This window comes from Neopelma chrysocephalum, unplaced genomic scaffold (assembly GCF_003984885.1).
Source record: "Neopelma chrysocephalum unplaced genomic scaffold, ASM398488v2 Primary Assembly neopelma1_81, whole genome shotgun sequence".
NCBI classification, from domain to species: domain Eukaryota; kingdom Metazoa; phylum Chordata; class Aves; order Passeriformes; family Pipridae; genus Neopelma; species Neopelma chrysocephalum.
Window position 1 is genome coordinate 6086951 of NW_020897743.1, and position 14228 is coordinate 6101178.

The 14228-nt window shown below is 36.0% G+C and overlaps 1 protein-coding gene across 3 annotated transcripts in view; it reads left to right on the forward strand.

Annotated features, from left to right (window-relative positions):
* Positions 1 to 13863, forward strand: part of FMR1 (fragile X mental retardation 1) — a 29855-nt gene extending 15992 nt beyond the window's left edge. Inside the window, exons 10-15 of one of the 3 annotated variants that reach the window (XM_027690472.1) lie at positions 827 to 936; positions 3903 to 3989; positions 6779 to 6974; positions 8338 to 8481; positions 9500 to 9582; positions 11312 to 13283. In XM_027690472.1, coding sequence (XP_027546273.1) covers positions 827 to 936; positions 3903 to 3989; positions 6779 to 6974; positions 8338 to 8481; positions 9500 to 9582; positions 11312 to 11473 — 782 coding nt within the window. In that variant the 3' untranslated portion in view covers positions 11474 to 13283. Of the gene's footprint in view, positions 1 to 826; positions 937 to 3902; positions 3990 to 6778; positions 6975 to 8301; positions 8482 to 9499; positions 9583 to 11311 lie in introns of all 3 variants that reach the window. The other 2 variants (XM_027690471.1, XM_027690473.1) reach the window with 2 other exon arrangements.
* The last annotated feature ends 365 nt before the right edge of the window (positions 13864 to 14228 follow it).

Consider the following 14228-nt stretch of genomic DNA (forward strand, 5'->3'; position numbering starts at 1 on the left):
ATGTTTAAATACAAGGTAGAATAGTTTCTGGGTATTAATTTTTGTCACACACGGAAAACATCTTTGACATCGCTCTAAGCTTTTCTTGAAAGCTGTGATTGAAGGATATGGCCTTTCCTCATTGCCTCCCAAGCAGCTTAGCTTTCCTACCATTTTTCAAACAGCAAGTTGTTTTGCTGAGGTTGGAAAGAACTAAAGTTTTCATTTTCTTTGTCTCAGACTAGAACGTCTGCTTCGTAAGATAAATGTGTGCATTACTGCCATTGGAGTACAATTTATTTCCATTTTTATCTTTGACTTTTTAGTGAATTATAAACTACCGTCAAATATCTCTACAAAGCTCAGTTTCAGAGAAGAGAATTTTACATCTGGCTCATACAGTATCTTTGGCTGTGTCAGAAAACTTCCATCAACTAAAATTTTGTAAATGAACTAAGTTTTGCTTTGTGCTCTACGCAAAAAATAGTTACAGCAAATGCTAGGGCATTGTAAAAGGATTCTTTGGTTTTCGTTGGGTATTTTGAATGCAAACAGCAATGTTTGTAAATCACTGAGGTTATTTTAAACCAACCAAAGCAAAGCCAAATAAGCTGCAAGATAGTGAATATTTCTGTAATCAATACGTGTGACAAGTTAACACCCCAAGCTTACATAGACATTTTGGTTTATGGCTCATTAACTAAACCTGTGTTGTAGAGGACTTAAGTCATTTTGGACAAGTTCTTGCACTGATACTTAAATACTCTTGTCTAATTAGAGTATAGCAATACTCTGAGGACTGGGAGGAAACCCTAAAGGTGGAATGTTCTGTGTGTTCTTTCTGTAGGAAAAGTAATAGGAAAAAATGGAAAACTGATTCAAGAGATAGTGGACAAATCTGGTGTTGTAAGAGTGAGAATTGAGGCTGAAAATGATAAAAATATTCCACAAGAAGAGGTATGTTTTCAGTGAATATGATTTCTCTATGTATTAATTGGTTGTATTCTACCCAGTGATAAATTAAATTCTTCCTTGTATCTTCGTAGTGGTAAGATAAAGTTTTGATTAATGTGTGTTTACTGATGGAGTCCATCTTATACTATTAATGCTGAGAGGTGTTTTTATGTAAATTTGGCTTATCTGTGTTAGAAAAAATGGTTTTTTTGAAGATTTTTGGTGATGTACCTTAGAGATTTCATCTTACTCCTGTTGGAAGCAATGACACATTTTCTGGCATGTGCTAGGCTGTAAATCAATATATATGAAACTTGTTTTCATTCACTAATCTACTTTGTGTTTGATCTCTTATGTTTTTTACCTGGTTTAATTTTTTTTTAGTAATTTATGTTGTAATGAAAGGCTTGTGCTTTTTCTTAAAACTCTTTTTTAAAAAAATATTACCTAGGTCCACAATAACCTGTAAATTGTAACCTAAAGAAAAACAAGCATGAACAATGTGAAAATCCAGGTTTGCCCAGGAAGGCTCTCAGCCTTGTAAAGGGAGTTAATGACGTCCTGAACTTTTTAATTTGAGGCACTTTTATGTGGGGCTGCATTGAGGGGCAAATTTGCAGGTTTGCAAAAAAAACTCAAAGCATGAAGGTTTTAACATCTCAATGCAAGAAAAGATCCCCTGCAATTTCAAATGTGAAATGTGCTTAAAGAAAACTGAACTGCCTTTAATTTACCTCAAAATCTAAATAGGTGCCAGTGAAGAACCTTTGCTACATTGGATAAGATACAGAATGTGTTTCTGGAGCCCTTATGTTCTTGCTTGAGTAGTTCATCCTTTGTTTTATCACTGTGAATCTGTTACTGAGGACTCACAATCCAATTTCCATCTTTCTGTAAAGGGTGACTAAGCAATTAAAGTGAGGGGTTTTTACTATTTCACTAGTTTTACATCTACCCGAAAAGGTGTTGTATTTGTTTCTAATGATAAATTCCTGCATCATAAAATAGAACTAGTTTAATAAGCAAGAGGGTGCTGCTGTTGCTGCAGGCAGTAGATTCACAGAAGGGTAAAAGAGCAAATACTCATGGCTGCAATTAGTATGTCAGGCTTTCTTTTTTGTCTTCTGACTTGAAAAGGCTTATTTGCTTACCTTTTCCTATACAAAATGCAGCTTTTAAAGATTATCTTGAAAGCTTTTGTTTTTTTACTTGCCAAGCTCTGCATTCATACTTCTGTTTTACCTGGTAATGACATTTTTAACACTGGCATAGCTTGCCCTGCCTCATGTGTTAGTTGTGTCATACCAGGAGCAATGCAGAAACCTGGGATTACATCTTGGCAGGTAAGAGTTGGTTGCTGTAAGTTGAATGCAGGTTTATTTCAACTAAGAAATACACATAATCTCCCCATGTGTGAACTTGGATATTGGAGCCCTTCTTGTAGTAGAATAATAGTTCAGTTAAATTTTAATACAGCATTGGGGTTTTTTTATGTGACTGAGATGTTAGAATACTGCCCATTAATTTCAGGTACAGTTTTATGCATCTCATAATTTTAGAACAGGATCTTTAGGTTTTTAATATATTTAAAATGAGATAGGTATTTTTGAGATAGTAATATATATTACTTATATCGCTACATTTATTATGCATGTAAGGTCTGCTCAGTATTCATCACTGCAACCACGCTGAATATTGGTACTTTTGCTTTGAAGACAAAAATAAGGTTCAATAAATAAGTACTTTGATGCTTTTGTATGGCTGAAATTGCTTGACATGGTTACCAGCTCGTACTCTTAATAGCTGGCATGGCTATACCTTAAATCCACTGCTAAAAGCAACAGCAAACATTTTCCTTAAATGCCTCTTTAAATCATTTGACTTGTGATCTTTTAATAATTGATACTGTGAGCTAGTTAAGGCCAGTTTAGTAGAAATTTCACTGCTCTTTATCAGATTGTATTAAATATTTATGAAACTTAAAATACCCCAGATAATAAAAGATTTCAGTCAACGATGCCTGTGGCTAAAGAACTTCTAATGGGTATGAAAGTTAGTATTGAGGTTTCTTAGGACTAGAGGACTGTGTATATATTATTTTTTCTTGTTACTTAATGCAGATGTGTGAGGTCTAATGTAAATCTTTTGTATGTAAAAGAAAGGAGAGGGAGGGGGGGAGAAAAAAAACCAGACCTAAAAAGCTGAGACAGAATTACAGACTTGCCACTCTTGGGGAACCTTGGCATATCATGCTGTTATTATTTCTTAAAACATTTGTGTCCCAAATCACTTCACTTCTGCAAAAAACCTTCCTTTGGAATGCAGTCCTGCTTGGGTTGCCTAAGTTAATCTTTTGGTATTTTATCTCCAAATATCATCATTTCAGACACTAAATTTCCAGCTTTACATTTTCCGTCTATTTGTTGAATTGTTTAACATGCTTGAAAGGTGAAAGAAATGTAAGTTAGAAATTGTTACTTGAAGTACTTACTCTTTCTTGAATATGTTTTGGTTTGCCTTTCACAAATGTAGAGATCCTCAAGAAGAATCAAGTTCTGTTTCATGACATGGTGTTAATTTGATTCACTTTTTTAAAAGATCAAAGGTAGACTGAAAGGACCTGGTGTGAGAGTATAGATGTGATCAGCAAAGGTGGTATTAATTTTGAAGGGAGGAAACATGTAGTGCTTTAAATTGACTGTTTTTCACTTCTTCAGAAAAGTAGAAGTTGGCATTGTGATGCAAATGGTCTAAATTTCCTTGTGTAAAAAAGCTCTTTGCCTAAAGGGCGTCAGACTACATGATCTAATCAGTATCAGAATTTAAATATACTGTTGTCTGATTTACCTTTTAATTTATGCTTATCTGTGTTGTAAGACTTGTTTTCAAATTTTACAGTAATATGTTGGGTTCTCTTCAGAATTCGATGCCTAATCAATAACCACAGGACTCCTGTTACTGTGTTTTAGGGCATGGTACCATTTGTGTTTGTGGGAACCAAGGATAGCATCACTAATGCAACTGTTCTTCTGGATTATCATCTTAATTATTTAAAGGTGAGGAAAATGATGCTGCTTTACCACTGATTTTTTTTTTTTTCGTATCAATACTTAAGATGGTAGCAATGTGATAACTAAAGTCTGTTTGGGCTCTGAGGCTGTTGAAAAATTGGGTTTATAACAAGTTTTCCATCTAAAAACAAAACATTTTATTAAAAGAATAATTTATCTGAAAGGTAGGATGAAAAATACTTTTTTTCAGAACGCAAATTACAGATGAATAAGAAAATAATCTGTCTCAAAAGTACTGCCAACTTCATATATGAGGAATAGCCAGTCCCTCATGGAGCTGCAAAGCAGTGTTCTATGCAGGATCTTCTAGACAGTGGGCATTTCATGGAAAATCCCTAAACTGCTTTTTCTGTAGTGAATTGACATTTCATACTTGAGTATGTTTTGTGGGCAACTCAGCTTTATATGTTATGTTTGTCTCTTGACTCTGTGACTTCCCCAACAGTTTGCAGTGCTTGATGCCTGTTGTATAGGGAGCAAAAAATATCCCACATTATTGCCTATAGTTACTTTTGCCTACGGTGGTTATGGCCAGGTGCCCAAGCCTTGATGTCATGGGGAGATGCTGACAGGAGGGACAGCTTTGAGTTCATTTAATTAAACATAATCTTGTGTCTCTTTTGAAACCTTCAGGCTGTTCAAGGTTTGATACATGTCCAGTCTGTGCAGGAGCTGTCAGTGAATCTTGTAGAATGCTAAAATTTCTATACCTAGTTAAACTTCTCAGTACAGGTATCAGAGAAGTTGGAATTAAAAGTTACTTTTGTTCCCTTACCTACTCAATCACTTTACCTTTTAATCCTGCTTTTATCAGTGTTCTGGAGCAGAGTTACAGAGCTCTGCAGCTGTCACATGGTAGAGGCAGATAAGGACCAGATGAAAACTAGTACCAAATACCAAACTCCTTTTTTGTATGCTCATTATTATTTCAGAAGATATTTCTGGTTTAAACTTCTGTGGACACCTAAAATGGGTACTTGCATTTGAGTAAGTACATAAATGGGTACTGACATGGGAGTGGAAAGTGATTAACAGCCCAGCAATTCTGTTTTAGATTCATCAGTTCATTGTCAATTAGGGTCACTTTCTCTTAGTGCTACCCAACCTTCCTGAACAGAAGGTCACACGAGAGTGTTCATCAGTCTGTGTGATGACTACTGGATAGATTCTTCTCTTGGAGGTTTTATCTTGACCTTTGCATCTCATTTAACATATACACAAAAAATGTTATTATCTCAGTGGCCTGTTGCCTTACGATTCAGAATAATACCCTCCTGTTCACTGACAAGAAGTGGAACGGACTCCTTCCTTTAAGATTTCTTGTGTATTTATGCCCCCAGGCAAAGGTTATTAAGGAAACTTTTTGTAAAAGATGCATAATAAGGCATCAACATCAAATGTACTGTATCAGCTCAGAGTAGTTAATTTCTCTATTAAAAGAAGAAAGTAGACCTGTCTGGAGGGACTGTTCGTAGTGAAGTTTTGGGATCTTGAGAGGAAGGAAAATATCTAATAGCAGGATCCACAGCCTCAGACTTCAGGAAAGTGGATTTCGGCCTTTTCAGGAATCTGCTTGGAAGAATCCCATAAAATGCATTCCTGGAAGGAAAACAGGTTCAGAAGAGCTGGCTGATACTTTAAACATCACCTTCTCTGAGCTCAAGAATATGCCACCTTGATATGCAGGTGATCACACAAAAGTATCAGGAGGCCTGCAGGGACCAACAAGGAGCTTGTGGCAAAATTGAGAGATAAAAAACATGCATACAAGGGCAGGTAACTAATGAGGACTATAAAGGCACAATCTGAGTCTGCAGGAATGAGTTTGGAAAAGCAAGTCCATCTGGAGTTGAATATGGCAAGGGATGTGAAGGGAGACAGGACTTTTCCGGGTTTATTGGCAGCAAAAGGAATGCTACAGACAAAGCGGGCCTGATGCTGGATGGAGTAGAGAACTTGCTCACAAAGGAAAAGGATGAGGTACTGAATGTCATCCTAAGTTAGGGGTTTTTTATTTGTAAGATTTGTCCAGGCCCCTGATACCAATGAAAAAGTCTGGAGCAATGAACACTTAAGTCTTCTAAAAGAAAGATCAGGTTAGGGAACATCTTGGGGAGGAGGAGTAAGGGATAATATGCACAAGTCAGTGGGAGCTGCAGAGGTCCTGGTATCACAACAAAACTTCTATCAATAGCTTGCTCCCCAGTTAAAAAAAAAAAAGGTGGTTTTGATGTTAGCTAGACAACATCTCAAACTGGCAAAGATGCTCCATGAATGTGTTGCTGTATGTCTTTTACCCAATTATATATGGTGAGAATGCTGTGTGCTGGCTGCCTCTATGCCAGAGTTACAACACTTTGCTCTCTGTGCTTTTATGCTTCCTCACATCCCTAGCAGTGTTCAGCATCATTACATAGAATTTAACAGCAGGGTAACCACTATCCCTTTCTATGAAACAATACTCTTACATCATAATTGTTTAATAACTTTGTTGTGTGCTATGCTGTAAGAAGCTTGTGTTGGGATCTGAGTGCTTTTTCTTGATAATGTGTTTTAAACAAACCTAAATTTGTAAAGTGTGCCACTGGGAGAATTGTATTGGTAGCAAACAGATTAGAAAGTCTTTTTGGTAAACAATTTATTCTCAAAGCAGAGTTACTGTTTGAGTATTAAGTAGATGATTAGTTGCAATACTGAAGTGCTCTTTCTTCCTGAGAACACTCAGATGATTAAACAGTGGTTACACATGACTTGCTGTGCTTGTGTTTGCGTAGGAAGTGGACCAGCTGCGTTTGGAAAGATTGCAAATTGATGAGCAGCTTCGGCAGATTGGAGCTACTTCCAGGCCACCCCCCAACCGCACGGACAAGGAGAAGGGGTACATGACCGACGATGGGCCCGGGCTCGGCCGGGGGAGTCGGCCCTACAGAAACCGGGGGCACAGCAGGCGTGGGCCAGGCTATGCTTCAGGTAGGTGACTAGAAAGGCACTTAAAATTTTAAAGGTAGCCTACTGCTCTCTTGATGTCATGAAAAAGACTGGACTTGGGAACAGAGCTGTTACACCAAAAATGCAGTTAATATTGGGTACTAATATTTGAAGATTATATAAGGCTTTATGCTGTAGAAAACACTCCAGAAGTGTAGTGCTCTCCTGTAATCTACACTTATGCAGTTTCCGTCTCTTACAGCATGCTTATGTCTTCTGTATTATGGAGCATATGTAGTTATGCCCTAACTCTTTAGGGCAAGGATTGTTATTTTATATATATTTTGAACAATTTCCCACAGTACAGCCTCAGTTTTCACTTAAGCCTGTGTGAGGTTGTCTTAATATAAATGTTTATAGGTGAAAATACTGTGTAGCTCAATTTAAAAAAAAAAACAACTATTCTCATATTAAATTGAACTTTGATGTTTTTACTAGAAGACCATAGTCACCAAAATAGTGTGTTCCTCTTTGAAACCTTGTATAATTCATTAATGAATAGTTTTCCGGGTTGTGCTTCTTCAGAGCAGTCTGTTACTTCATTATCCATGATGTAGGTCAGCTGGTGTTTGTCCTGACTGAAAGGCCTGCAGTGTGAGCTTTGTAAGACAGTCTTAGCTCGCATTCTACATAATACAAAATTAATATTTTTGTGCTGTTGACTGTTTTTAGAAGATGTGAACTCACCTTGCTGATAATATTATAGGGGGGGAAAAAATGGGGAAAAGACCCAACTTTTGTCAGTGAAGGTGATCAGCTAACTGGAAAGATTATAATGGTCATTTATTTTGGGCTTGATACATTTCTAGCATTCTAACTTTGTTCTCTGCTTTTGTAGTCTGTTACAGGCTGTTTCATGATGGAATTTTTTTCTTTTCATAGATGAGTTGCAGTGGTGAGAGGAGACAGGACAGGTTATATTCATAACTTTCAGTTTCAGAAATATGAAGGAGTCTAGTCTATTAGACCTATGTTTTACTAGATTTATTACATTTTATAGTAGATTTAATAATCTATGGTAAGCTGATAACACCAAGTGACTAAGTGTGTGGCACACTTAATTATTTAGCCTTGAACACACAACTAACTTTTATTAGCGTATGTCTTGACTTTTTGAAGAAGTAACGTATATTATGCACCTTTCTGTACTGTGTATGTTATAGAGGTTGGGAGGCAAAAAAAATCCCAAACCTGTTTATTAACAAAAAAAAAGAAGAAAATTTTTGAATATATACATTTTTGATTCTACTATAGTAATTTCATGCTAAGCTACACTGGCGTGTTTGGATTTTTTTCACCCTCTTAATAGGAACTAATTCTGAAGCATCAAATGCTTCTGAAACAGAATCTGATCACAGAGATGAACTGAGCGACTGGTCAGCGGCCCCAGCAGAGGAGGAGCGGGACAACTACCTGCGCAGGGGAGACGGGCGGAGACGTGGAGGGGGTGCACGAGGCCAAGGAGGGAGGGGGCGTGGAGGATTCAAAGGTAAATGTAGACTTCATTTTGGAAAAGGTGTCGCTGTTGGAATCCTTAAACTCATTTCTGTCAATCTCTTCTTTTGTCACCTGCTCCAACCTCCTGGGCATCCTGGTGACCCTCTCCTGAATTCTCTCCACATTGTCAATCTTTTAAATTGAGTATTTTGTTTCAGATGTGTTGAATGTTGAGCACAGGGGAATAATCCTTTTTGACCTCCTGTATTTTGGTACAGTTTTCTCCATCATTTGTTTTCCTAATATGCCTCTTGCCTCAAGTTTGTAGGCTGTGCCTTTACACATGGACATCAAGGAATCAAGTTCTAGTTTATCACCAGACACAGAAAAGTATTTTATAATCTGTATTAGTCATTCAGCTGTCCATGTTCATATCTTCTTGTATTTTATTTGCATGTAATAGGATAAAATTGTCATGTATCTGTTCAGTGGAAAGGACCAGGCAAAACTAAGATGACAGAACTTAAAAATTTTTCTTGAATATAAATATATACATTAAGGTTATAAAACTTGATCATGTGATGTTTCAGTATATTTATTTGTTGAAATACTTTTGCCTACAACTCTGCTTTTTTCTTGAATTTTTTTTCAAAGTATGGGTGTTGCTTAATTTAATAAGATTTTTTGAAAGAAGGTAGTGTGTAATTTAGTAAGCTCGTAAGCCATTAGAAAAAATGTGAAGATGTTAAATTTTACTGAGGTTGATTGTGTACTTCTCTTCAATAGTTAATCATTTTGAGATGTGGTTTTTCTTCAGTAGACAATCTCTTTTAAACTGTGGTGGTTTTAAACACTGCAGTTTTGTCTACTTTATCACCTGAGAACATTTTCTTTAGCGATTTTTGGCCCATCATTTAAGAACTGTTATATGAAAGTAATAATGTTCAGTGTAGTAATATGTTAGTTTAATGTTCATGAGACAGTAATTCCCTACTGTGCTTGTGTAAAATTTAAGTGAAAAAGATCATGTGTCCTTGTTGAACAACTTAGTTGATTAATTCTTCTTACAGGAAACGATGAACAGTCACGAACAGATAACCGTCAGCGTAACTCCAGAGAGGCAAAAGGGAGAACAGCAGACGGATCTCTTGAGGTAATTTTGCTCATATGGGAAGTCTGTACTGTTTAAAATTGCACAAGTGTCATTATAGTAACATTAGAGTCTTCATGGCTGCGAGTGACACAGTAGCCTTGTGATTCCTTGTTCCTTAATTCCCCAATCAAATATACAAGAGTTACGTTACAAAATGACACAGATGCACAGGGATCTCAATATATCAGGTTGTGTAAAGATGCAACTTTGTAATGTTCACTTGGCTCTCTGAGTAGAGAACTGATCACAAGTCCCAAGGATTTACTAACCAGCTTGATTTCAGTCTTTGTTCTTGGTAGCTTTTTGTTTTTAGCTTTTGATTCTTGCTGCATTGTGTATTGCTATCTGTCTTCTATGTACCTGAAGGAAGAAAATCTTTAACACTTTTTATAAAGTGTTGTAGCCAGAATCTTCAGAGTAAGAAAGATTAAACTTCAGAAGCTACCTTACTACTAAACAAAACATTTGCTATTGAAGCTAGAAAGTAAGTTAAAAACACACATCAAGAAACCTTTCAAGTAATAGATTGAAATACCTTAAATTTTTTAATATTTTTACAGCCTTTTACAAAGAGATTTCTACATTTTTTTCAAATGTTTTCTTTCATAAAGTTATCAGGCTCATACTTTAGGTGTATATGTTACGTTTCCCCTCACGGAAACAGTTCTTGTGTCAAATGATAACATGCAAACTTTCTACCATGTCTTGCTGCTTAGGATGAGTTATGTTGGGAGGAAGAAGTAATGAGCAGGTGCAAGCTGCTGCCTGCTCTGTGATGTTACCAGGAGTCATGGTTCCAGTGGGAGATGGAGATGACTCGGTTTGGTTTTAGAAAGCCTCTTTAAGAAAGGGACAAAATGGAACAAGTGAGCAGATGCTCACTTTTCTGAGTGGGAGTGCTGAACCTTAAAGGTGTAGTAATTTAATATGCATCTGAAATACAAACAATTAACGTGGCAAAAAAATTATAGCCATACAAGTTTTGTAGTTAATCAATAATTGACCTACAAAGTTTGAAGTAGACAGTGAGGAACTGTGGTGCTGGAAAAAAAACCCTAAGGCACTTAAATTAAGGGGTTTTTTCTCCTGTTACTCTGAGATTTGGATGAGATTATATTGTATAAGAAAATAAGCACTTGCATATTGTTGAAGCCTGGCTAATCAAGTTGTAAAAGTCTTATTTCAAGGAATAAGTATTTACCCCCTTTACAAGCATAACAATTTGCTTTCAACATGCTTTCTTGAAATTTTTTGTGACCATTTAAAAAGGCTGCAAAAGTTTTTTCAATGTATTAAATGGAACTTTTTTCAGATTCAAAAAGGGACAGAGTAGATTTTTTTTGAGTGTTAGAAAAGCTGCCATGAAATGATGCTATGTTTTTTGAGAGGCTTTTTGCATACCAGGAGTAGAAAGTTGAATTGCTTGAGGTCGAATGATGTTTCAAAGATGTATCTGATACTAGTCCTTCAAAACTTTTTCTTGCACAAGCACACTGGAATTTTTTTTTTTTAGCTTTCAAGGCCAGGTAGATGGGAGGTTTTTTGTTTCAGGTTATTTTTTTTTTGAAGTCACAAGTATGTGGCATTTTTTAAGAGAAAAGAAGTTACACGCTCCACTTCAGCTGGAGACATGTAGCAAAACCATGAGGGTATGGCACTATCTGCTCCTCCCGGATGGCCAAGGGGTGGAAGAGAGGAGAATGCTTTATATAACTCTGAATTGTTCCAGATCAGAATTGACTGCAATAATGAAAGGAGTGTCCACACTAAAACATTACAGAATACCTCCAGTGAAGGCAGCCGGCTGCGCACGGGTAAAGAACGGAGCCAGAAGAAGGAGAAGACGGACAGCGCGGACGCTCAACAGCCGCTGGTGAACGGAGTCCCCTAAACTGCATAACTCTGAAGTCATTTCCTATACTGTTTCAGTAATTCCTATTCCATGTTAGAGAAACTTGTTAGGCCAAAGACAAATAGTAGGCGAGATGGCGCAGGGCATGAAATGAACATATGTTCTCTGTTAGCCTTTTTTAACATCGACAGTATGCAGTTGTTTTCAGAAATAAGAAGTTATTCAAATATTTGCATAAAAATACCTGAACTTCCGAAAATCGCTTCCAAGTACATATTGCAGTTCAAACGATGAAAAGATTCCTTTTTTTTGTTTGTTTGTTTTAAAAATACTGAGCTGTGCATTGGTAAACTTTCTGTTCAGTTGTACCATTTTAACACATCGGGTCAAATTCACTGCTCAATTTCAATTTTCAGAATAAATAGTGTTTGCAGTAATCAAATTGGCTTCTGTTTTCAATCTAACTTACCAGTTCTTCATGAAATGCTATGTCGTTTTATGTCCTGTGTCAGTTCACATTCTGGTCCACCTTTTTCAATATTTTGGTGGACCCTGAAATATGTGTGATGTAACAATTGTCATTTTCATTAGCAAAAAAGTTGTATGATCTGTGCCTTTTTTATATCTTGGCAGGTAGGAATATTATATTTGGATGCAGAAATCAGGGAAGATGAGTTGGTAACACTAAATGTAAAATATATGTAGCAATCCTTGTCAGACGTTAGTACTTTATAGACAAGTGCATGCTTTCCATAATTTTTTCCTTACATAAACATTCAGTTAGGCAGTTATAAGAATAGGAAATTTATTTTGCACTGAAGATTTGGCAAATAGTGTTATTGAAAAAGGGGTGTAATTTTTTTCTTTGTAGGCAGTACAGAAGCTTTTTTTTTAAAAAAAAATTTAAAAAAAAAAAAACCTTTCCATTGTGGAAAACTAAAAAATTCATTGTTACTGAGGGAACAAGTGTAACATGTTCACAAGCTAGTAATGTGTGCCTGCTATTTGGCCAGATGACCAGCCTAAAGCATTGATGGTTTTCATCCTCCTAAAATTTTTGAATTGCTTATTTTGATTTGGGGGCTATTTCAGGAGAGGTAGGAAAACAGTCACCACGTGTAGCGCCCTGGAAAGTACAGATACAGGAGTCGGAGATGTTGGAGTTAGAAGAAAAGTTCATCATATTTTGAGGTACAAGGTCCTAATTACCAATTTGAAAGTGTCACAGAATTTGATCCAAAGTACAGCTGTACACACCAGGGAAGGGTGGGAAGTGGTGGGAGGAGCTGTGCTTTCCTTCATTTCTGATCACACATGAAACTTACTGGGCACAACTGCATAAGGACCTTCATTTTAATCCATTTTTATTCATATTACTCCAGAAGGAGAGCCACTGTTTATGTACAGAATTGTACAAACTTGACCTTGCCTCTGATGTATTTTGTGAGTTTTTTGTTTCTTTGCTTTCTTCATTCTTTTTTTTCCTTGCATACAGGTGAGCATACTAAAACTGGCAACGAACTGCACATGATTTAACAAATATAAAAATGTCTTAAAAAGTATTGCCAAACATTAATGTTGATTTCTAGTTATTTATTTTGGGAATGTATAGTATTTGAAAACAGAAATTGGTACCTTGCACACACCATCTGTAAGCTGTTTGGTTTAAAATACTGTAGATAATTAACCAAGGTAGACTGACCTTGTAATGTAACTGCTCTTGGGCAATATTCTCTGTACATATTAGCTACAACAGATTGGATTTTATGTTGACATTTGTTTGGTTATAGTGCAATATATTTTGTATGCAAGCAGTTTCAATAAAGTTTGATCTTCCTCTGCTAACTGATGTTGATGCAATCCTTATGAATGATTGCTTTTAAAAATCTCAACTTACAAAAAGTAGAAAAAAAGTATTTCTTTGTTTAGACTTTAACTGTAGCCATTGTTTATTTACACATTTTAGAAAAGTCTCAAGTATTACCAGTTTGCAAAAATACAGCACATAATGCTCAAGAAGACACAGTTTCTGGAATGGTACAGTACCTGTTAAATGGTTACACTACACACACTCTATTGCTCACATTCAGTGGTTGAGTTCACTAAGGTGCTAATGAGGTTAAATGTGAAATCACTACACTACAGTCTGACTAATTGGCTGCATTCCATTTTCAAGTGGATTTTGGGGTTATGACCTTTTTCAGTATTTGTGTGCTTGACATATATCCCTTTCAATTCATATTCCAGTGGTTTTAAATGTTAATAAATTTCAACAAATTAAACTGTGAATCTAAATGTACACTTTAATTTTGAGAAGTCATGTTGTTACAAAACTTGAAAGTGCAACAAATGTCTGATGCTGGAGTTCAGGTCCGTCCTATTGGTAACTATTATAAAGTATGGTCTAATAAATTAAAATATTTTTAAAATAAAGTTCTTTAAAAAGAGTGAGAGGTATTTGTGAATCATGCCAAAGTCTAAATTCAGTAGGGTTAAGCTCAAAGCCTATGAATTAACAATGCTTATAAAAGTAGGAAGTTGATGTTTCCTTTCTTTACTGAATTCATTTTAATGATGGTGGGGAGTTAATATTTTCAGTTATTAAAACTCTATCAAGGAAAAAATCTCTGTGCAGCTTTTTTTGAAACAGATAATCTTTCTGAGCGCTCGTGACTTCAAGAAAGAAGCAGCTAGGTTTATTTTCTTGAATACAGAAATTATTTCAAATAGTTACTGATGAGTTTTTCAGTCCTTCGTGTCTCAAATACCAAATATTGTGTATTGTGCTTTATTT